Source organism: Lagopus muta, chromosome 27, assembly GCF_023343835.1.
Source record: "Lagopus muta isolate bLagMut1 chromosome 27, bLagMut1 primary, whole genome shotgun sequence".
Taxonomy (NCBI): domain Eukaryota; kingdom Metazoa; phylum Chordata; class Aves; order Galliformes; family Phasianidae; genus Lagopus; species Lagopus muta.
Genome location: NC_064459.1, coordinates 2,494,197 through 2,518,869, shown reverse-complemented (window position 1 = coordinate 2,518,869; position 24,673 = coordinate 2,494,197). Strand labels below are relative to the sequence as shown.

At 43.8% G+C, this 24,673-nt stretch overlaps 1 protein-coding gene and 2 long non-coding RNA genes across 19 annotated transcripts in view; 1 reads left to right on the top strand and 2 right to left on the bottom strand.

Annotated features, from left to right (window-relative positions):
- Window positions 1–8,874, bottom strand: part of AAK1 (AP2 associated kinase 1) — a 62,591-nt gene extending 53,717 nt beyond the window's left edge. For 6 of the 17 annotated variants that reach the window (XM_048928343.1, XM_048928345.1, XM_048928344.1 and 3 more), the window contains exons 1-2: window positions 8,601–8,872; window positions 8,222–8,500 (exon numbers count right to left, since the gene is read on the bottom strand). In XM_048928343.1, the coding sequence (XP_048784300.1) occupies window positions 8,222–8,384 (163 nt within the window). In that variant the 5' untranslated portion in view covers window positions 8,385–8,500; window positions 8,601–8,872. Of the gene's footprint in view, window positions 1–4,113; window positions 4,187–6,645; window positions 6,705–8,221; window positions 8,501–8,600 lie in introns of those variants that run through there. The other 11 variants (XM_048928331.1, XM_048928334.1, XM_048928335.1 and 8 more) reach the window with 5 other exon arrangements.
- Window positions 8,875–9,092: 218 nt separating this feature from the next.
- Window positions 9,093–13,798, top strand: LOC125685350 (uncharacterized). The gene is made up of 3 exons (XR_007373433.1): window positions 9,093–9,312; window positions 9,407–9,485; window positions 10,218–13,798. It is a non-coding gene; the product is annotated as an uncharacterized LOC125685350 (long non-coding RNA).
- Window positions 13,799–13,919: 121 nt separating this feature from the next.
- Window positions 13,920–17,344, bottom strand: LOC125685349 (uncharacterized). The gene is made up of 2 exons (XR_007373432.1): window positions 16,224–17,344; window positions 13,920–16,147 (listed from the first exon to the last, which is right to left on the bottom strand). It is a non-coding gene; the product is annotated as an uncharacterized LOC125685349 (long non-coding RNA).
- Window positions 17,345–24,673: the final 7,329 nt, after the last annotated feature.

Sequence of the window (24,673 nt, the reverse complement as noted above, 5' to 3'; positions counted from 1 at the left end):
CACAGAAGATCAAAAAAAGGAAGCTGTAAGTCAGAAGGGAGCAGAGAAAGAGAAGGAATTAAAAAATAATCTCTACCATCAAAACTGACATAATCAAATGACAAGATTCTTCCTGAGCATTCCCTATTACAAAGCTCTAATCCAAGGGCAGCAATAGCTTCTCACACTACGCGCCCACCCAGAACGCTGTGACCTCACAGACTGAGAGCACTTTAAATTTGGGGTATGAAAGCTCACAATATTTGCAGTGGCAATTCCATGAAAAATAGTTCTTAAAGGCTACAGAACTGCATTAGCTTGCAAAACAAGAAGCATGTTTAGAGATTCATGTGGGTAGGTTTGCTAGGCAGTCCTGTGCATCCACTTGATTCCTCCCTGACAGGCAGACTTGGAAACTAAAGACTGGTGGAGCAGTGCTTCATTACAGTGCAGCAAGACACAGTGCCTGAAGTAGATTACTTGGTAAAGCAGATTCAGTTCCTCTCTGTTGTGACAATTTTAGGGGGTGAACCTCCACTGTAAGACTTAAATAAAAATTAATGGGTCATTAATAACTCATAGCTTTAAAAAAAAAAAAAAAAAAAATCACTTGTTATCAGTCAGCCCTCAAAAAGCACATTTCAGCTGCTGTTGTTTCAAGCAACTGCTAATGGCATCCGAGACCTCGTTCACCTCCAAGAAAAATTAGCAATGGCATAAACATGCTGCAGAGCATGACTTTTGAATGAACGTGACTGGAACTGCAAAGCCAGTAAGGGGTTGCTGCAACCACATGCATTCAAAAGTGGAGAATCCCATCGACAGGATGGGAGAAGAACAACAGCCCTGGTTGAGTAGAACACTATATGGAGGAGGAGAAGAAGAAGAAAGCAAGCCTGGCCAGGGCAAGGGCTGTTCAACTGGACTTGTTTGCAAGGGCCAGCCACACTGGGAGCCCTTTTGTGCATGGTAACAGCAAACTGTATGTAAGAAGGAATTTTGCAAGGATCAACAAAGGGCTCATGGCAACAGACAAGTCAGACACTTAGCAATTTTCTTTACTATGGTAGCATCCAGACATCTCTGCTAAGCAAAGCAGCATGGAAGGCAAGGAATAACACATGCTGTAGCTTACAACCTATGTCACACTGGAAGGGGTACACAAGAGCATACACAGGTTTGCTTTAGACAAGTGTCGTCTACTTAAACATGGAAAGTCCAGCTTCAGCATCCCCAGGTCTCCAGTCTGACCACAGGAATGCTCTCAAGCCACAGAAGTGTCGCATCAACGAACCACTCCAAAACACCAATTGAGGATTACATAATATTCCTGTAGGATATACTATTCAAAGTCTGAAGACAGCAATGAACTTATCAACTCCAAAGCACATGCCGAGGATGGAAAGAGGTAGAAGTAGATACTATCACACCAGGAGCTCTCAGGGAATTCAGGCTGCTCAGGAACACATAGCAGTAATCATTCAGCAGGAGAAGGGAATAAAAGAAGTAAATTAAAAATCAGCCCTACACAGAACAGAGCTTAAGAGTTTTTCCACATATACATTGATGAGAAAGGGAAGATGTGAATAGGTTCATGTGTCAGAAGCTCAGCACAGGAAGGGGTTGCAGGGGTCCAAAACTGCAGTCTTTGACTGCTACTCTTAAGTCCCATCATATTGGGGATTTAAATCACCAGCTTAAAATGAAATTATGTAACTGCTTGAGAAGCCCAACTTGCATATAATAGATTGCTGCATACATTTCTAGCCCACTCGGTGACACAAGGTACAAAGCGAGTGCTTCACACATCATTAATTTTCAAAACAAAAGCAAAAGGTACAAAACCACCATCTGTCCACTCCAAAAATAGCACATTTTTAATTTTAAAGAAATCCAATACATGTTTAATCCTGCCACATGTTCTGTTGAATGCTATGTGAGCAAAGTTGAGTTTGCGCATTTCACATGATCTCTGAGTAACAGCAGATCATCAAAAGGCACCGCGCATTAATTATCACATCTGACTCCTGATATGTGGCACTGAGTGTTTCCCAGTACTACATGCAGATGCTGAGCACCGGCAAGGGCAGCCAGGCACCTCCCAGGAGGACCGGCAGACTTTGTTCTGGATTTGCTGGATGTGACACCAGGCCCCAGTCCATGATGAGAGCTCCTCAGTACCATGAATATTAACAACATGGTGATTAAATCACCAGACAAGGAGTTCCATTTGCATTTAACAGAAAGCTTCCTCACTGACTGCCTATGTAGCCCTTCTCAAGTCAATGAGTCTTCATGGGGTTCAGTTTCTCATTTGTTAAACTGTTTTCTGCACCTTTCCCTCCAGCAGCAGTCTGTCTGCTTTACAAAGAACGATAACAACAACCATGCCCAGAACCATAAACTCCATGAGGCCTTTGCTTCTCTGAAGAGGAAAGACAGCACAACAGCTCAAGCTACAATTGATCATCAGGTAGAGAAACAGACAGGTGAACTCATTTATTGTTATCCACCTGCAAGGACACCTCCCACACTAAAAGCAACAGGTAAAAGCCAAGAGTAGCTCCAATTTCCAGCAGAACATACCAGGGCTACCAAGCCTGAACCAACCTCATAAAATCCCTCCCCTTTCTCTCTGCCACACTATCCCTCCTTCACTCCTAACCCACACTGTCCACCCATCAGGACTCTGATGCATTTTCTCACTCCCCTACCGAGAACCTTCTCCTAACTTAAAAGGCTATTTCCTGTTTAAGATGTTGGCCATGTGAAAGATACAATGAATTACGTATGCTCTGGTATCAGATGCTTCTTGCCAAAGATCATGAAGAGTCGGCAGATCTTCCCAAAAAAAAAAAAAAAAAACAGATTACCCAAGGGGCAACAGCAGCCAGAAATGCCTGCACACAAACACACTGCAGCCAGAAGGCAGGGATTTCCTATCAATTCACCTCGTTCCCCCAGAGCAGCAACACTGGGTCAGGTCTTTGTGACAATAAGTATATATCATCACGCTTACTGTGACACTGAGTGAACAGCAACTGGCATACAGGGAAGGCCTGCATGAACCACACCACATCATCCCTCTCACAAAACACTCTGCACTTCAACAGACAGGCTTTGGAATTATTTCACTGCCATCATTTGAGCAGTGCAGCAAAAGCACACATCAACCTTATGAGCATTGTTTATCATACAGGAGACGACAAGCTGAAAGGTCAGGGTCTGACTAACAACTGCACATTTACATAGCTTCCCAAAACCACACGTCACTATTACACCCGCTCTAACAGCATGCCAGATTCCCCTTTTAATAGCACATGGGTAGATTTGGGGTTTCCCCTCTCTTACAACCATACAAACAATGAACAGGAAGTAAAAGCAGCACGTTCCTGATCATGAACAAACCAGGATCAGCTCCACCTGTCCTCCTCACAGCATCAGCTTCCAGCTCAGAACAAGGATGCATATGCACACACACACAGGCTCTGCTTAAAAAAACATCAGCAGCTGAGTTTTCTATTTTTTAGATATATCTGAGGTCACACATCAATGCCACATCATTTGTTTCTTCAAAATCATGAATTAAACCAAGAAAATTTGTTAAAAAAAAAAAAAAAAGTCTTCAATCCTGTGACAAAAGGCCTGGGAGTCCTACTGTCAGCATGGGTTCTGCCACCGAGCAAGCATAAATTTATGCCCAAATCACACACGTGCTAAGAACACACCATTTAGAGCACACCGACATAGCACTTTAGAAACAGATTGCAATTAAGGCACTCAGTCTGGAAGGCCAGAGATCAACTACTGACTTGACCATATATATTCTGCATTGTTTTGCTTTCATATCTTGGTATACTTCCCAGCAGCCTCAAAAGGAATGGAAAGACATTTTTGGAGACCATTGCAGGGCTCAGATACTCTGGCAACAGGGCACCAAAAGATCCTAATATTAGAGGAGCCACAGCAGCCCTCCTCTGCTTCCATTCTACTCCATCGTACTATAGACAGCTAGCAATAACCTTCACTTAACAGCAACCCCTGTATCTCCCACAAGAGGAGAAAAGGGAAAGTTACCACAATAATTAAAAAAAAAAAAAAAAAAAAAAAAAAAACCACCAAAGAGACAGTTACCTTATAGCAGTGTTTCCCTTAAGCCTTTCAGAGTTTTTTTCCTCATGCTCGTGAATAGTTATCAGCGTTGTTCCTGTTCTCAAAGAAGCACAGCAATGGGATCTGATTTCACTTGTTATTCTCACAAGGATATCTCACACTTATCCCCACCCAAGAATGAAAGCATACTTTCCCGGGAAGGTTATCTACCCAAGTCACCTCTTGTTACCAGACAAGAACTGCTCTGTAAGTTCAGCTTGCTAACAGCATGTTTCTGCTCAGAGGCTTCCCATCTCCTTCCGCATGGGAAACATGAGTAAAAACTTGCTTAGTACAAACCAAATCATTTGTGATTTTCCAAAGCAGCAGCAAGTCCTGCTGTTGGCAAGCTGCTATTCCAGTGGGTACAGTTTGTCCAAGTCCACATTTTCACTGAAAAAAAAAAACAAAAAAAAAAACAAAAAAAAAAACAAAACACAACTTCAAAGGAAGCAGCTTCCACGCTCAATGCAAATGTACCTAACCAGTACACCTAATCACCTAATCAGTTCTGACCCCTGTTAGCCGTGATTAATGCAGGTGTGGGAGCTTGGAAGGCAGCAAGTGCTAACCCCACAGTGGATTCCAGCTTGTCTTCAGCACATTTATAACCCAGCACGTGCTCTCTTCAACTGCTGGCAGCTCCTAAGCAAAGAGAAGGCCCACAGCACAACAAAAACACTGTGGGTGTACCTGGGATACCTCAACATTTGCTCAGTAACTTGGGATTCTTCATCAGTTTGCCTGGCTTGTACAGTCAAAAAACCACAGAGAGACAGAGAAAAAACCACAAGAGACAGAGAAGCCAGTACCCCATCCACCAACGCAGAGCTCAGCATTGCTTTACATGGTACACAAAAAAGAGCAAGGGCAAAAGTATAAAAAGAAAAACCACATGTCCCATTCCAAGAGGAGAAATAGTTAACTCCTAATCCAAATGCTAGTGGTCAGCTGACTGGTAGTTGGCCCCTGACAGAAAGCAGAAGGCAATAACTGACAAAACAAACAACAGAAGTGATACTTTGAACCCAGCCACTCTGGAATTGGTTGAGGATCATGTAAATCTGCAAGACTTATCTGAGATGGAGTTCATTGAAAGTCAGAGTTATTGTAAAAGGAGGATGATGACTTCATAACGTGATGCTGCGTATCACAGTAAGTCCAGGGAAAGGGAACACTAGGGGTAAGGCAGGCAGCAGCCAGTACAAGTCCTCTGTAATCAGCCCAGGCACACATACAGACAGCTCAGGGGGTCACCTTCCCCATCAGACATAATTTGCGCATTCACACACTCAACAAGCTCTTCACGAGCACTAAGAACTACAGATCTACTAAAGAAGGCAATGATGAAGCCTTTGCCGCTTCCTTAAAACCTGTGTAATAACACACCTGACAAATTTATTTTAACCCCCCCCAATCCCACATTCAGGTGCCTCCTGGGCATTCACCTCACAGCTGGGTGAAACAAGTCACACTGATATCAGTTAACAACCCCTTCAGCCCTCCCGGAGCCCTGGTGATGGTTCATGGCCTTGCAAAGCTCCAAGGCCAGCAGCACTAAGCTCCCGGTTATTAGTCCTCTGGAAGACTTCGAGAGGAAACTTTCAAGATATTATTCATGCTTTTAAGTGGATTAGAGGGAAGTGAATACAAAGACCCAACCAAGAATCACCTACTGAAACACGATAAAAAGAAACCTGACAATTCAACTGCATTATATCACCACAGACAAACAACTGCTCAATCTGTATTATCCCCATCTGATTCCTTCCAGAAGGAAGGACCTTGACTTGTTCCTCATTACCCAAGAAAGCAAAGATCCAGACAGGGGGTGAATGTGCCCGTAACTGCACTGGATATTTTGGGGATCTACGCCAAAAGACTAAGAACATATGCAGATGTCTGCCATCTGGCATGACACGGTGCCGCATTAAGGACCCTCAGCCTGGCCCAGGAGCACTACTCTTCAACACAATTGCTCAGCACAATTAACACAACCAGTCACATCTTTGACAGTGGTAAACCCCAACACTTTAATGCCAAAAGTTCTAGTTCAACCAGTTCCTCAGGCTTGTGACTTACTCTCCACTACATCATCCATCACTTCAGAGACTCCCTCTTTTAGCTGCTGTTACACCTTGTTTACTCTCTGTGCTTTACTGCTGCACCAAAATGTGGGTCCCTCCTCTCCTTTCTAAAGCAATGGGCACGTGAGATGTATTCTTCCCAGAAAAGATGTTTCCTCCTCATCCTCAGAAGTGTTTCCCAGAGGAAATTTCCTTTTAGCAGCAATAACCACGACTTCACAAGTTGCCTTTTCAATATTGCTGAACCACCAAAATTCACTGTATGCACAAAACAGTTCTTCAGCTGAGAATTCACAACTCCCCAGCTGAGTCAGTGAAAAAAAATGTATTTTACAAGCACTCAGGGAGCACAGACAGCTATCCAAAAGGCCAGAGGTATGCAAAGCTGCAGCACTTATGACCTATGTTGTCTCCTGAGATGACCTACCTTTCAATAGCCACGCTGCGTAGAAAATAACTGCTCAGCACATTTTCTTTAGGGGGCTGCTGAAATAAAAAATAAAAAGTGCTTTGCCTTAGAGCATGGTCAGGAAAGGAGAATACAGTACCTATTTTCCAGGCCTGTTATACTTTGCTTGACCTGTACAAGCAGATCTTGCAGCCCCAGAGGCCAGGCATGGACCCAAGAGTCAGAGGGAAATCCCCCACAAGCAGCAGATCCTTCATGATGTCTCCACAGTTGTCTTCGCCCACACAGTCTCTGCTATCACCCACACCTCTGGTGGCTGTGGGTCAGGCACGCCAAACAGCACAGAGCCCAGGGACAGGCAGTCTCACCTCCCAGTGCTGCCAGCACCCAGGCAGAACCTGCCAACAGATTATTCATCAGCAAAAAAAGCCTCTGCTTCCCCACATAAGCAGGATGAGGCCAATCTGCATTAAAAAAAATAAGAAAAAACACAGCACCACAACCACCAACATTGTGACAGTGTCTCAGACTTAACCCATCTAGCACCAAAGCTTCCAGGGCCAAAGTGGCCATAGAAGTATCAACCAAGGCAAATTCACATTGCAATTTTCAAGTCAGGAAAAGAAACCATTGTAATTTAAAAGTTGGGCTTAATGCTCTTCTCAGCTCAGCAAACACCAGAACCTACCCAAAAGATGGTCACAGATCTATTTTCGTCTACACTGAGGTGACTTTCACAAACCTGTACGCCTACAGCACATACAGAGTTCTTTTTCCGTTTTGGGGCTCTTTCTGTAAAAGCCAACGCAGGTCCTCCCACTCGGTTCCCATTGAGAAGCCACCTCACTTCCACAGTTACAAGATCAAAACAAAACACCACTTTGAACTGAAACTGCAAAGGATGCTGAGCAGGTCTAAGAAGACCAACATCTTTCTGAAGGTTAATGCTAAGGTTGGCAGCCAAAGACATTAATAAGATCCCCTATGGTCCATACGAATAGAATCTAAAATGACAGTAAAATCTGCAGCATCGGTTACAAACAAACAAAACCACCAGCAGCAGCTTGCTGCACCGCAAGGACTGCACACATCCAGGGTTTTATAACCCCTACTGCTCATTCTCAGTTCTGTCACTGTCTTATTTTAAAGAAAATGCAGTTGGGATCTCTATTTTCTCCTAAAAACACAGGCAAACAGCAGTCCCCCACAAACTGCAGCCAGCTCTACCCAACTTTTCTGTCTGACAAATATGCACAGGAAATTTACCCCTATGTAAATTCCAAAGGACTTGGGCTGAATGAAGTTCAAGGAAAGACCACTGTGGACTTCATTTACAGTATCTCCTCCTCCAAGCAAAAAGATGAGTAAAGGGAAAGGTAGGAAACTCCTGACAGCCCAGCAGTTCCTAAAGTACTTAAAAAACAAGACCTACACCGAAGCCACGCTTAAGAAAAGCAGGAATGCCACCAGCTGCGGATACCACCGCCAAGGACAAGGAGATGCAAGGGGAGCAGGGACAGAGAAGAGCACGGAGACAAGGCCAAAGCCTGCCATCCCTGCCAACGGGGAGGGATAGAGCTCTGCGGGCTCTCACCTTCCGCCAGCACCTCGTCCACCGTCACCTGGCGGCGGCCGATGCCGAACACTCTGCCGATGTAACCACTGCCGGGCCCTCCGCTGCCGCCGCCGCCGCCGCTGGTGCCCGAACCGGGCCCAGAGCCGCCCTGTTCCCGGCGCGAGTCGAAGAACTTCTTCATCTCTCAGCAGTTAGCTGAGAAAGCTCCGGGGGCGATGCTCTGCCGAAGGCCCCGCGCCCCAATTCTTCTCCAGGCCGGGGCGGCTCCGAGGGCCGCACGAGGCGCGGGGGTCACACCTGCAAAACCGCGGAAGGGGGAGGGGGACAGCCGGTTATTCCCGCGGCCCCGCAGCCCTCTCAGGGTTTGCTTCCACCCCCCCCCCCCGCCGGGCGGTACCTCTCTGTAGGCGGGGGGCGCCTCCATGCGCCCCGCACAGGGCCCGGCCTGTCGCAGCCCCCCAGATCCTCACGGCGGGGGCCGCCTGTCGCCAGGGCCCGGGGCCCACATCACTGCCCGCCGAGCCCGTCAGGGAGCGAGAGCGAGACCGCCACCGCCCCCCGCCGGCCCCGGGGCGAGCAGGAAATGGCCGTCACAGGAAGGCCCGGCTGCTCCCCCGGACCTATGACGTCCTCGCACGGCCCGCCGAGACGGCAGCTTCACCCCCGCAGCGCGGCAGAGCAGCCCTGTGAGTAGAGAGGGCGGGCTGTAATGGCGGCCCGCAGGGCTGACGCCGCCGCGCTGCATCCTGGGAGTTGTAGTTCCTGCTACTGCCTCCTCGCCTCTCCCCGCCGCAGCGCGGACTACAACTCCCAGCAGGCAGCGCGGTTCCGTCAGAGGTGGCCGGGAGCCTGTCAGAGGGGGGCCGTGCCCGCGCTGGAGCGTGCTGGCGGCTGGTGACATTTATTTTCTAAATGCTGGGATTAAGTTTGGCTTCTTAATGTCATAATAGCAACAGCTCCACATCTCGCCTGCTCCTGAAGTGCAGGGTTGGTCTGTGCGTTGGTCCTGCTGGCACCTCCATGGAAAAGGCAGAATGAGACAGAAGCAACAGGCCTCAACCAGTCTGGGAAATAAGTATTCCATTAAAATTGGGAGAAAAAAAAAAACGGTGAGGAGGGGCTGCAACTGTACACAAAATGCTCAAAGCTTGGCAACCTAGCAACGGATATTGGACAGAATTCCACCTTTCTCCTCCTCCCCAGTGCCATCTGCAGGCCTGCAGCAGGGTGTCCATAAGCAGCACTGCACCTCATCCAAAGACCCCAAAACCTTCAGAGAATGGTGAGTTCAGCTTCAGTCTTGTGAAAATTACAGTGCTCTTGGGGTTCTTAGGGAACAGGAGAAATAAAAGCTTCCATAGAATCATAGAATCATTTTGGGGAAAAAATGTCATTTTGAGAGGAAAAAGCAGTATTTGGGGGAGAAAATGTTATATTTTAGGGAGAAAATGTCAAATTTTGGGGAGAAAAATGGTATTTTGGGGGAGAAAACATCATATTTTGGGGGGGCAGTGGGGGGCTTTGAGGGGCACTAGGGCGTACTGGGGAACACGGGGGGAACCAGGGGACTCTGAGGGGCACTGGGGGGAACCAGGGGTTTTGGGGGGCACTGGGGAGCACTGGGAGACTCTGATGGGCACTGGGGGGCTCTGGGAGCACTGGGGGCTATGAGAGGCACTGGGGGGGCTGTGAGGGATAATGAGGTTCTCTGAGGGGCATGGGGGGCTCAGGAGGCCACTGGGGGGCTCTGAATGGCATTGAGCGGAACTAGGGGGCTCTGAGAGGTACTCAGGTCACTGGGGGGCACTAACGGGATCTGAGGGACTCTGGGGGGTACTGGGGGGCTATGAGGGATGTGGATTTAATGGGTGGTCCACCCAATGGATAAGAAATTGGTTGAAAAGCTGCAGACAGAGGGTGGTGATTAATGGTTCTATGTCCAGGTGGAGGCCGGTAACAAGCGGCATCCCCCAGGGGTCTGTCTTGGGATCGGTGCTCTTTAATATCTTTACAGAATCAAGTACACCCTCAGCAATTTGCTGATGACACCAAGCTGAGTGGTGTGGTTGACACGGTGGAAGGAAGGGATGCCATTCAGAGGGACCTCAACAGACTTGACAGGTGGGCCCGGGTGAACCTAATAAGGTTCAACACAGCAAAGTACAAGGTTTCGCATTTGGACCGGAGGAATCCTAGGCATCTATACAGACTGAAAGGAGCAGTCTTTGAGAGCAACCCTGCAGAGAAGGTCCTCAGGGTCCAGATGGATGAAAAACTGAATATGAGCCAGCAGTGTGCTCTTGCAGCTCGGAAAGCAAATGGTATCCTGGGTTCCAATAGAAGAGGGGTGGCCAGCAGGGAAGGGAGGTGATTGTCCCCCTCTACTCTGCTCTTGTGGGGCCCCATCTGGAGTACTGTGTCCAGGTCTGGAGCCCCTAATACAAGAAAGACAGAGAGCTGTTGGAGAGGGTTCAGAGAAGAGCCACAAAGATGATAAGAGGGCTGGAGCACTTCCCATAAGAAGACAGGCTGAGGGAGTTGGGCTTGTTCAGCCTGGAGAAAAGAAGGCTGTGGGGTGACCTCATTGCATTCTTTCAGTACCTAAAGGGAGCCTATAAACAGGAGGGGAGTCAACTCTTTACAAGAGTATATAACAGCAGGACAAGGGGAAATGGTTTTGAGGGAGGGAAGATTTAGGTTGGATGTCAGGGGGAAGTTATTTACAGAGAGAGTGGTGAGGTGCTGAACAGGCTGCCCAGAGAGGCTGTGGATGCCCCATCCCTGGATGTGTTCAAGGCCAGACTAGATGGAGCCTTGACTAGATGGTCTAGTATTATATGTGGAGGTTGGCCCTGGCTATGGCAGGGGGGTTGAAGCTTAATGATCCTTGAGGTCCCTTCTAACCCGGGCCATTCTGTGAGCAGCTCTGAGGGGCACTGAGCAGGGGTGGAAACACAGCCTGACCATTTGCCATGGGTTGATTCAAACCACATTGGAACAGGGAGGTGCTCCTGAGCACCTGCAGTACATCGATGACATGGTGGTGTGGGGTGATACAGCAGAGAAAGTTTTTAAGAAAGGAGTGCAAATAATCCAAATTCTTCTGCGTGCTAGTTTTGCTATTAAGCAAAACAAAGTGAAAGGACCTGCCCAAGAAATTCAGTTCCTAGGAGTAAAATGGCAAGATGGGCATCATCACATCCCAGGAGATGTGATCAACAAAATCACCACTATGTCTCCATCCACTAGCAAGAAAGAGACACAATCTTTTCTGGGTGTAGTGGGCTTTTGGAGAATGCACATCCCAAACTATAGAACAGCAGCAGGCTTTTGAGCAGATTAAAAAAGAGATAGCCTGTGCTGCGGCCCTAGGGCCAGTACGGATGGGACAGAATGTAAAGAACATCCTCTAAGCTGCTACTGGAGAGAAAGGTCCCACTTGGAGGTTGTGGCAAAGAGCCTCAGGAGAGACCCGAGGCTGACCTCTGGTATTCTGGAGTACAGGGGCGTAGAAGGGGTCAGAAGAGTGCTAAACTACAACTGAAAAGATCTTAGCTGCATATGAGGGGGTTTGGGCTAATTCCAAAGTAATTGGCACTGAAACACAGCTCCTTCTGGCACCTTGACTGCCAGTGTTGAACTGGATGTTTAAAGGAATGTTTAAAGGATGTTTAAAGGAAAGGTCCCCTCCACCCATCACGCTACTGATGCCACTTGAGTAAGTGGATTGCGCTGATTTGCAATGAATGCGGATGGGGAACCTCAACCGTCCAGGAATCCTAGAGGTGATCATGGACTGGCCTGAAGGCAAAAAGTTTGGAACATCACCAGCAGAAGAGGTATCATGTGCTAGCTCACCATACAGTGAACTAGCAGAAAATGAAAAGAAATTTGCCCTGTTCACAGACCGATTGTATCGTATGGTAGAGAAGCATTGCAGATGGAAAGCTGGTGTGTGGAGCCCCACATGACAAGCCACTGAAGGAAAAGGAGAATCAAGTGAGTTCACAGAGGTAAAGGCCATCCAGCTGGCCTTAGATGTTGCTGAATGGGAGAGGTAGCCAGTGATTTATCTTTACACTGACTCGTGGATGGTGGCAAATGCCTTATAGGGGTGGTTACAGCAGTGGGAACAAAACAACTGGCAATGGAAAGGTAAACCTATTTGGGCTGCTGAACTGTAGAAAAATATTGCTGCCCAAACAAAAAATATGGTTACAAAGGTGCGTCACACAGATGCCCGTGTGTCCAAGAGTAGGGCTACTGAAGATCAGCAAAATAGCCATCAGGTAGTTCGAGCTGCCAGAATTGAGGTGGCTCAAATAGACCTGGACTGGCAGAACAAGGAAGAATTATTTCTAGCTCAGTAGGCCCACAAGAGCTGAGGCCATCAAGGAAGATACGTGACATATAAGTGGGCCAGAGACTGTGGACTTAACCCGACAGAGGGGTGGACTTAACTATGGATGCAATTGCACAAGTTGTTCATGTCTGCAACACGTGCCATAATTAAACAAGCTAAGAGGATGAAACCTCTCTGGGGGGAAAGGGTGATGGCAAAAGTATAAATATGGGAAAGCATAGCAGGTTGATTGTATCATCTTGCCACGATCTCACAGTGGTAAGTGTTACATGCTCACCATGGTAGAGACAACCACTCAGTTACTTGAAACATACGCAGTACCCATGCTACAACCCGAGACACAGTATTAGATCTGGAGAAGCAAATCTTGTGGCAACATGGCACCCCAGAAAGAATTGAATCAGATAATGGGATCCATTTCAAAATTTCACATGTGGATATTTGGGCCAGAGAACATGGTATTGAGTGGATTTATCATATCCCCTACCATGCACCAGCCTCTGGTAAGATCAAATGCTACAACAGGTTGTTAAAAACCATGTTGAAAGCAATGGGTGGTGGAACATTAAAGCATCGGGAGAAGCATTCAGCAGAAGCCACCTGGTTGGTCAATACTAGAGGATCAGTCCTACCCACTCCAGCTTCCTACATACTGCAGAGGGAGATAAGGTCCCTATGGTACTTGTAAAAAGCACATTGGGAAAAGCAGTCTGGGTCCTTCCAGCTTCTGGAAAGGGCAAACCCCTCTGTGGAACTGTTTTTGCACAGGGACCTGGGCACACTTGGTGGGTGATGGAGAAAAATGGGAATGTCCAGTGTGTACCACAAGGGAATTTGATGCTGGGGGAGTAGTCAGTAATTCCACATGTACATTTGTATATAGACATGTGCATATGTAATGCATGTTAATTATTTCTTTGTTCGTATATAGGTATTTGTTAAGCGTGATGTGGTGATCTGGAATAAGGGGTGGAATGTTGTGGTTTTGTGATTTTTTACTGTCGGTATTCCACATCAGAACATCGTGTGAACCAGCAGGAGTAAAAGAGTTCATGTCCTGGTTCCATTTACTGCCTCTTAAGGGCATTTCAAGTATTCTGATTGGAGGGGCGGCATTCCTGGAGGACTCCTGGAGGCGCGAAGAGGAAGATGGGTGGAGCTCTGGACAGGACCCCGTGCTTCTTTCTCCCTCAGGCCCAGCTCACTCTCGGTTTGCGATAGAGAAAAGCACATATTTCATTGCAGTCTACTAGAGTAAGACTACTTTGTCTACTATCTCGTACTTTGGATGCTCTTGTCTCTCATTTTGTTCAATTTGGTTAAATTTAGTAAATTAACATTCCTTCCCGTTACCGGGAGGCAACCACTTGTTCCAGGTTTTTTTTTGTTGTTGTTGTTGTTTTGTTTTGTTTTTGTTTTTTAGACCTATCTGCTATCTTTCTACCCATCCCCCTCTCCTCCTCTCCCCCTCTCCCAGAGGGCAGGGTCTGCCTCGGGGCTAGCTAGCTAAGCTGAAAGAAAAGAGGAGGGTAGTTTTCCCCTCTCTTGTTTTTTTTTGTTTTTTTGTTTTGTTTTGTTTGCTTTCCTGGGCTTTTTTTGCCCTTTGTCACAGACTCAGATAACTCCGTGACAATTGCTTTTCCCTCTTCTTCCCCACAGCATTCCAATCTGTTCTGATTTTAAGCACAAGTGTTCTATATTTAGCCAACCCTGTTCTTGGCAAGCAGTATCACAGTCCTTCTCACTCAAGATATTGACTTCTGCTGCTATGCACATGCTAAGTTAAGTGCCTGTCTGTAAACTGAGCTCTTTTTTGCCAAAATTTCCCTATGCACAGAATAGGAACGAGAACAGGCCTCGAGAGAATTAGATCTCCTGCTATCATCTTTCTGAAAAGACCTGTTTTTGAGGGGTTGGCAGGGCTCTGGATTTCCTTTTACAAACATAATAAAAATACTACTCTCCCTAATCAGATTTTGCACTGTAAATCTCATAGGCTCCTACTCTGCCTTCATGATTCTACTTTTCTCAGTCTTTTGATTCAGTTTTTGATCACCTCCCTCTCTCCTTCCCCTCTCTGCTTGCACACAGGAGCTTTCCACTTCCACTCCTCTACTGCAGAATCTGTAATTGGCAGTTCTACAACTTTGACAACTACTTCCCCCCACCACTAACAAATAATAACTAAGCTTTACCCAATACCAGTAACTCATGTCAGGAAGTTGATGGATGCACTTGTATCATCTTGTCGAATCTGCAAAAAGATAGTAATGTGAACAAACTCTTCTTTACTCCATTTCACTAAATAAAGAAAGCTTATAAAACAACTTAGTCAGATTCTGCTTTGGAGACCTACTGTAAATCAGAACAAAACAGTACTAACAGAAATATTGTGCATTAGGACAGTGCCATACGTACCATTCCAGTGAATTAACTGTCTTAACTGCCCATGCTAAGGTAAACAGCATGGTTAAAAGTCAATTCCGCAGCCTTCCAGAGTCGGAATTCCATTTCTCACAGAAGACATTCACATGCCAATTATACAATCTAAAATATTTTCGTCTGAGGCTTTGGCTAAGCTTCTTGTTCCCCACTTTTTACTTTGCAGACTCCACCGTTCTTCTGCTTGACATCACTCTCTCCGCAGAAAGCAACAGAAACTGCACAAAGCAAGCAGACTACTTCACAAAGTACAAACAACTACTGAGAAACAAAGCACAAGGGAAAGAAACACATCTTTTCCAATTTGTGAAGCTGTCCAGTAGATAAAAACTCATCTATTTTCTCAGCTATTTTAGCATCTACTCCATCCTAAACATTGAGGAAGGATTAACTACAAGTCAATTTCAAGGTCACTTACAGCCATCATACCTAAGAAAAATAAAGCTCAATAAAAAGAACTGTGAAGTCACAGAAACCATTTTAAAACATTGGTCTGTAAGAGATCAGGAGCACTGAAGGGTACAACACAAGTAGCACAGAGTACTTCAAGTGCTGTATTTCAAGTCCCCTGCAAACAGTTATTTTAAACCAGTTGTAGATTCCTACAACTGCCAAACTTAGTGAGACAGTAACACAGCAAAGGGGAAACCTGCCACAGTAGAAGCCTTTCACAGAAGAGACCCAGCTGGAGTCTCCAGTTCCACCTATGAAATCCCTGCAGCCCATATGCTCCACTCGCCCTTCCCTGAGCCGGCTGCCAGCAGAAGCTGATGCAAGCAGAGTCATTCGTACACTGCTTCCCTCCTCCTGGAAACCTCGATACCATCCTAACACAGTTCCTCCACGTTAAGAAGCCCAAATTCGCCCCGGTACCTACCAGCTTCTTAGCTTCCACTTCACTCCGTATTCTGCTGGGGTACCGAGAAACGACAGTCTGCTTTCCTGCGGAACGGCGTCAGTCAGCGGCCAGAAAAGAGCAGCGCGCTCAGCCCTGCGGCGAGGCCGGGCCGGGCCCCCGAGAGACGGGAGCGGGGCGCTCCGGCAGGGAAGAGAAAAAAGCAGCCCTGAGGAAGGAGGCGGTATCTGTACGCGTCGTACTTGTGGATGGCTCGGTTCACGTCGCGCTCGTAATTCCCTAGCTTTACGGGGAGAAACACAGTTGGAGCAGTCGAGCCGGATCCAAGGATACCCTCCCTCCCCCTGCGCCCCCCGTACCCATGAGGAAGTCCGCGATGCCCTGGTTGAGCCTCTCCTGCAGCACTTTCCGCTTGCTCATTTGCAGGCAGCAGCAGCGACCAACACCGGAAAATCACCCGGCAGTACTTCTGGCGGTGACGTAATCAGACCGCGACAGGCGGCGGTGGGCATTGCGGAACGTGCGGATCGCTCTGCCGCGACGGGGGAGGAGCCGCGGCGGGGTTCCCCGTTCCGCCGGCGCAGTGGAGACGCGGCTCATAGCGAAGATGTGCTGCGGAAGGGGTGACGGGGGCAGCGGGTGCTCGAGTAGGTCGGCCGTCATGCGTCACATCCACCCCGAGCAGCGGTAGAAGCTGGGCTCCTCCTCAGCCTTGGCAGCGAGGGGACGGAAGCGGGACGATGCTGGCCAAAGGGATGTCCCGTCCTCGATGTCCTCACACTGAATAACGTACCGGGGGGAGATGACCGGCAGTCTGCTGCTGGTCGGGAATCGGCTGGGCATTCATCAGTGGGTGGTGAGCAATTGCATTGCACATCACTTGCTTTGCATGTTCTTTTGTAGTTATTGTGATTTTTGATTACTCTTCTATCCAGATTCACCAGTCTTTGCCCTGCATTGCTGAAGTTCCTCCTTGGATTGCTGAAGAATGTATGGGATTGCTGGTCTTTGCTGGGGTTCCATGAAGTCCACGTGGGGTTTGCAAAATTCTGCAGTTAAGTGCACACTGTTTTGCACAGTTTTTGCACAGATCGGAGGAGAACAGGGAGAGCGCTGCCCCCGGGTTGGGGGGGGGGGGGGTCCCGGCCCTTCAGAGCACGACAGAGCGTCGCTGTGCCGTTTATGTTCTGCATTGCCCGTCTATAATAATAGGTCCTGTAAAAATGGTCATACCTTTAACCACCAAATCCACTTAAAGTAATCCAGATAAGCCACCATAATCCACACAGATCTAAGTAAGTCGCCATAAAAGTAATGCTACGAATAATACAAATCCTGAAGTTAAAGGAGAGGAGATGCAGGCGGCAGCATGCGCAGTAGGATGCCAACATTGGAGTGCCAGACTGCCACACTCGCAGCAGGGTACGAGCAGGGCGCATGCGCAATATGGTGCCAGTCAGGCGCATGCGCAGTAGACTACTAGCCCGGCGCAAGCGCAGTAGAGTGCCAGACTGGCTCATGCGCAAAAGGGTACCACTGCGGCTCATGCGCAGTAGGGTGTGAGCTCGGCGCATGCGCACTAGGGTGCCAGTCAGGCGCATGCACAGTAAATTACCAGCCAGGCGCATGCGCAGTAGAGTGCCAGCCAGGTTCAAGCGCAGTAGTACAAGCAGGGCGCATGCGCAGCAGTGAACCAGCAAGGCGCTAGCGCAGTAGAGTGCCAGACTAGCGCAAGCGCAGTAGACTGCCAAACCGGCGCATGCGCAAGAGGGAGCCAGTGCGGCACATGCGCAGTAGAGTGCCAGAGTGGCACATGCGCAGTAGAGTGCGCAAGCGGCGCATGCGCAGTAGATTGCCAGCCCAGCGCAAGCGCAGTAAACTGCCAGCCCGCCGCATGCGCAGAACGGTGCCAGTGCGGCTCATGCGCAGCAGGGTGCGAGAACAACGCATGCGCAGTAGGGTGCTAGATGGGCGCAAGCGCAGTACGGTGCCAGGCTGACGCATGGGCAGAAGAATACGAAAGCTGCGCAAGCGCAGTAGAGAGCCAACCAAGCGCATGCACAGTAGAGTACCAGCCCGGCGCAAGCGCAGTAGTGTGCCATTGCAGCGCATGTGCAGTACAGTGGGAGAACGGCGCATGCGCATTAGATTGCCACCCGGGCGCATGCGCAGTACACTACCAGACTGGCGCATGCGCAGTAGGCTGCCAACACGGCGCAAGCGCAGTAGAGTGCCACACGGCCGCATGCGCAAAAGGGATCGATCGCGGCGCATGCGCAGAAGGTTGAAAAAGCGCATGCGCAGCACGATGCCAGCCCGGCGCAAGTGCAGTCGAGTGCCAGCGCGGCGCATGCGCAGTAGGGTGCCAGGCTGGATTTCCATTTTTATTTTCTATTTGCTGCGATATTTCAGGGGAAAAACAGGGATTTCGATGAAAATAAGCGATATTCAAGGGTTAAAAACAGGGATTTCGATGAAAATAAGCGATATTTTAGGGTTAAATCAGGGATTTCCATGAAAATAAGCGATATTTAAGGGTTACAAACAGGGATTTCTACGAAAATACGCGATATTCAAGGGGAAAAACAGGGATTTCTATGAAAATAAGCGATATTTTAGGGTTAAAAACAGGGATTTCTATGAAAATAAGCGATATTTTAGGGTTAAAAACAGGGATTTCCATGAAAATAAGCGATATTTTAGGTTAAAAACAGGGATTTCTATGAAAATAAGCGATATTCAAGGGTTAAAAACAGGGACTTCTATGAAAATAAGCGATATTTTGGGGTTACAAACAGGGATTTCTACGAAAATACGCGATATTCAAGGGGAAAAACAAGGATTTCGATGAAAATAAGCGATAATTTAGGATAAAAACAGGGATTTCAATAAAAATAAGCGATATTCAAGGGGAAAAACCGGGATTTCTATGAAAATAAGCGATATTTTAGGGTTAAAAACAGGGATTTCCATGAAAATAAGCGATATTTTGGGGTTAAAAACAGGGATTTCTATGAAAATAAGCGATATTTTAGGTTAAAAACAGGGATTTCCATGAAAATAAGCGATATTTTAGGGTTAAAAACAGGGATTTCTATGAAAATAAGCGATATTTTAGGGTTAAAAACAGGGATTTCTATGAAAATAAGCGATATTTTAGGGTTAAAATCAGGGATTTTGATGAAAATAAGCGATATTTTAGGGGAAAAACAGGGATTTCTATGAAAATAAGCGATATTTTAGGGTTAAAAACAGGGATTTCTATGAAAATAAGCGATATTTAAGGTTAAAAACAGGGATTTCTATGAAAATAAGCGATATTCAAGGGGAGAAACAGGGATTTCTATGAAAATAAGCGATATTTTAGGTTAAAAACAGGGATTTCGATGAAAATAAGCGATATTTTAGGGTTAAATCAGGGATTTCCATGAAAATAAGCGATATTTAAGGGTTAAGAACAGGGATTTCTATGAAAATAAGCGATATTTTAGGGTTAAAAACAGGGATTTCCATGAAAATAAGCGATATTTTAGGGTTAAAAACAGGGATTTCCATGAAAATAAGCGATATTTTAGGGTTAAAAACAGGGATTTCTATGAAAATAAGCGATATTTTTGGGTTAAAAACAGGGATTTCCATGAAAATAAGCGATATTTTTGGGTTAAAAACAGGGATTTCTATGAAAATAAGCGATATATTAGGGTTGAAAGCAGGGATTTCGACGAAAATAAGGGATGTTTAAGGGGAAAAAATGGGATTTCTATGAAAATAAGCGATATTTAAGGGTTAAAAAACGGGATTTCGATGAAAATAAGCGATATTTTAGTTTAAAAACAGGGATTTCGATGAAAATAAGCGATATTTAAGGGTTACAAACAGGGATTTCTACGAAAATACGCGATATTCAAGGGGAAAAACAGGGATTTCGATGAAAATAAGCGATATTTTAGGGTTAAAAACAGGGATTTCCATGAAAATAAGCGATATTCAAGGGGGAAAACAGGGATTTCTATGAAAATAAGCGATATTTTAGGGGAATAACAGGGATTTCTATGAAAATAAGCGATATTTTAGGGGAAAAAACAGGGATTTCCATGAAAATAAGCGATATTTTAGGGTTAAAAACAGGGATTTCGATGAAAATAAGCAATATTTTTGGTTAAAAACAGGGATTTCCATGAAAATAAGCGATATTCAAGGGGAAAAACAGGGATTTCCATGAAAATAAGCGATATTCAAGGGGAAAAAACAGGGATTTCTATGAAAATAAGCGATATTTTAGGGTTAAAAACAGGGATTTCTATGAAAATAAGCGATATTTTAGGTTAAAAACAGGGATTTCTATGAAAATAAGCGATATTTTAGGGTTAAAAACAGGGATTTCGATGAAAATAAGCGATATTTTAGGGTTAAATCAGGGATTTTGATGAAAATAAGCGATATTTAAGGGTTAAAAACAGGGATTTCTATGAAAATAAGCGATATTTTTGGGTTAAAAACAGGGATTTCCATGAAAATAAGCGATATTTTAGGGTTAAAAACAGGGATTTCCATGAAAATAAGCGATATTTAAGGGGAAAAACAGGGATTTCCATGAAAATAAGCGATATTTTAGGTTAAAAACAGGGATTTCCATGAAAATAAGCGATATTTTAGGGTTAAAAACAGGGATTTCGATGAAAATAAGCGATATTTTAGGGTTAAAAACAGGGATTTCTATGAAAATAAGCGATATTTTAGGTTAAAAACAGGGATTTCTATGAAAATAAGCGATATTTTAGGTTAAAAACAGGGATTTCGATGAAAATAAGCGATATTTTAGGGTTAAAAACAGGGATTTCTACGAAAATACGCGATATTCAAGGGGAAAAACAGGGATTTCGATGAAAATAAGCGATATTTTAGGGTTAAAAACAGGGATTTCCATGAAAATAAGCGATATTCAAGGGGGAAAACAGGGATTTCTATGAAAATAAGCGATATTTTAGGGGAAAAAACAGGGATTTCCATGAAAATAAGCGATATTTTAGGGTTAAAAACAGGGATTTCGATGAAAATAAGCGATATTTTAGGGTTAAAAACAGGGATTTCGATGAAAATAAGCGATATTTTAGGGGAAAAACAGGGATTTCCATGAAAATAAGCGATATTTTAGGGTTACAAACAGGGATTTCTATGAAAATAAGCGATATTTTAGGTTAAAAACAGGGATTTCTATGAAAATAAGCGATATTTTAGGGTTAAAAACAGGGATTTCCATGAAAATAAGCGATATTTTAGGGTTAAAAACAGGGATTTCTATGAAAATAAGTGATATTTAAGGTTAAAAACAGGGATTTCTATGAAAATAAGCGATAATTTAGGATAAAAACAGGGATTTCCATGAAAATAAGCGATATTCAAGGGGAAAAACCGGGATTTCTATGAAAATAAGCGATATTTTAGGGTTAAAAACAGGGATTTCCATGAAAATAAGCGATATTTTAGGGTTAAAAACAGGGATTTCGATGAAAATAAGCGATATTTTAGGGGAAAAACAGGCATTTCCATGAAAATAAGCGATATTCAAGGGGAAAAACAGGGATTTCTATGAAAATAAGCGATATTTTAGGGTTAAAAACAGGGATTTCCATGAAAATAAGCGATATTTTAGGGTTAAAAACAGGGATTTCCATGAAAATACGCGATATTCAAGGGGAAAAACAGGGATTTCGATGAAAATAAGCGATATTTTAGGGTTAAAAACAGGGATTTCCATGAAAATAAGCGATATTTTAGGGTTAAAAACAGGGATTTCCATGAAAATAAGCGATATTTTAGGGATAAAAACAGGGATTTCTATGAAAATAAGCGATATTCAAGGGTTAAAAACAGGGATTTCGATGAAAATAAGCGATATTTAAGGGTTACAAACAGGGATTTCTACGAAAATACGCGATATTAAAGGGGAAAAACAGGGATTTCGATGAAAATAAGCGATATTTTTGGTTAAAAACAGGGATTTCGATGAAAATAAGCGATATTTTAGGGTTAAAAACAGGGATTTCTATGAAAATAAGCGATATTTTAGGTTAAAAACAGGGATTTCTATGAAAATAAGCGATATTTTAGGGTTACAAACAGGGATTTCTACGAAAATACGCGATATTCAAGGGGAAAAACAGGGATTTCTATGAAAATAAGCGATATTTTAGGGGAAAAACAGGGATTTCCATGAAAATAAGCGATATTTTAGGGTTAAAAACAGGGATTTCGATGAAAATAAGCAATATTTTAGGGTTAAAAACAGGGATTTCCATGAAAATAAGCGATATTTTAGGGGAAAAACAGGGATTTCCATGAAAATAAGCGATATTCAAGGGGAAAAACAGGGATTTCTATGAAAATAAGCGATATTTTAGGGTTAAAAACAGGGATTTCTATGAAAATAAGCGATATTTTAGGGTTAAAAACAGGGATTTCTATGAAAATAAGCGATATTTTAGGTTAAAAACAGGGATTTCTATGAAAATAAGCGATATTTTAGGGTTAAAAACAGGGATTTCTATGAAAATAAGCGATATTTTAGGGTTAAAAACAGGGATTTCGATGAAAATAAGCGATATTTTAGGGTTAAAAACAGGGATTTCGATGAAAATAAGCGATATTTTAGGGTTAAAAACAGGGATTTCTATGAAAATAAGCGATATTCAAGGGTTAAAAACAGGGATTTCTATGAAAATAAGCGATATTTTAGGGTTAAAAACAGGGATTTCCATGAAAATAAGCGATATTTTAGGTTAAAAACAGGGATTTCGATGAAAATAAGCAATATTTTAGGTTAAAAACAGGGATTTCCATGAAAATAAGCGATATTTAAGGGGAAAAACAGGGATTTTGATGAATATAAGCGATATTTTAGGTTAAAAACAGGGATTTCCATGAAAATAAGCGATATTTTAGGGTTAAAAACAGGGATTTCGATGAAAATAAGCGATATTTTAGGGTTAAAAACAGGGATTTCTATGAAAATAAGCGATATTCAAGGGGAAAAAAAGGGATTTCCATGAAAATAAGCGATATTTAAGGTTAAAAACAGGGATTTCGATGAAAATAAGCGATATTTTAGGTTACAAACAGGGATTTCTACGAAAAAACGCGATATTCAAGGGGAAAAACAGGGATTTCGATGAAAATAAGCGATATTTTAGGGTTAAAAACAGGGATTTCCATGAAAATAAGCGATATTTTAGGGTTAAAAACAGGGATTTCTATGAAAATAAGCGATATTCAAGGGTTAAAAACAGGGATTTCGATGAAAATAAGCGATATTTAAGGGTTACAAACAGGGATTTCTACGAAAATACGCGATATTCAAGGGGAAAAACAGGGATTTCGATGAAAATAAGCAATATTTTTGGTTAAAAACAGGGATTTCGATGAAAATAAGCGATATTTTAGGGTTAAAAACAGGGATTTTGATGAAAATAAGCGATATTTTAGGGGAAAAAAAGGGATTTCTATGAAAATAAGCGATATTTAAGGGGAAAAACAGGGATTTCTATGAAAATAAGCGATATTTTAGGGTTAAAAACAGGGATTTCCATGAAAATAAGCAATGTTTTGGGGTTAAAAACAGGGATTTCTATGAAAATAAGCGATATTTTAGGGTTAAAAACAGGGATTTCTATGAAAATAAGCGATATTTTAGGGTTAAAAACAGGGATTTCGATGAAAATAAGCGATATTTTAGGGTTAAATCAGGGATTTCCATGAAAATAAGCGATATTTTAGGGGAAAAAAAGGGATTTCTATGAAAATAAGTGATATTTAAGGGGAAAAACAGGGATTTTGATGAAAATAAGCGATATTTTAGGGTTAAAAACAGGGATTTCCATGAAAATAAGCAATATTTTGGGGTTAAAAACAAGGATTTCTATGAAAATAAGCGATATTTTAGGGTTAAAAACAGGGATTTCTATGAAAATAAGCGATATTTTAGGTTAAAAACAGGGATTTCTATGAAAATAAGCGATATTTTAGGGTTAAAAACAGGGATTTCTATGAAAATAAGCGATATTTTAGGGTTAAATCAGGGATTTCGATGAAAATAAGCGATATTTTAGGGTTAAAAACAGGGATTTCTATGAAAATAAGCAATATTTTAGGTTAAAAACAGGGATTTCCATGAAAATAAGCGATATTTAAGGGTTAAAAACAGGGATTTCTATGAAAATAAGCGATATTTTAGGTTACAAACAGGGATTTCTATGAAAATAAGCGATATTTTAGGGTTAAAAACAGGGATTTCGATGAAAATAAGCGATATTTTAGGGTTAAATCAGGGATTTCCATGAAAATAAGCGATATTTTAGGGTTAAAAACAGGGATTTCTATGAAAATAAGCAATATTTTAGGTTAAAAACAGGGATTTCGATGAAAATAAGCGATATTTAAGGGTTACAAACAGGGATTTCGATGAAAATAAGCGATATTTTGGGGTTAAAAACAGGGATTTCTATGAAAATAAGCGATATTTTAGGGTTAAAAACAGGGATTTCGATGAAAATAAGCGATATTCAAGGGTTACAAACAGGGATTTCTACGAAAATACGCGATATTCAAGGGGAAAAACAGGGATTTCGATGAAAATAAGCGATATTTTAGGGTTAAAAACAGGGATTTCCATGAAAATAAGCGATATTTTAGGGTTAAAAACAGGGATTTCTATGAAAATAAGCGATATTCAAGGGTTAAAAACAGGGATTTCGATGAAAATAAGCGATATTTAAGGGTTACAAACAGGGATTTCTACGAAAATACGCGATAT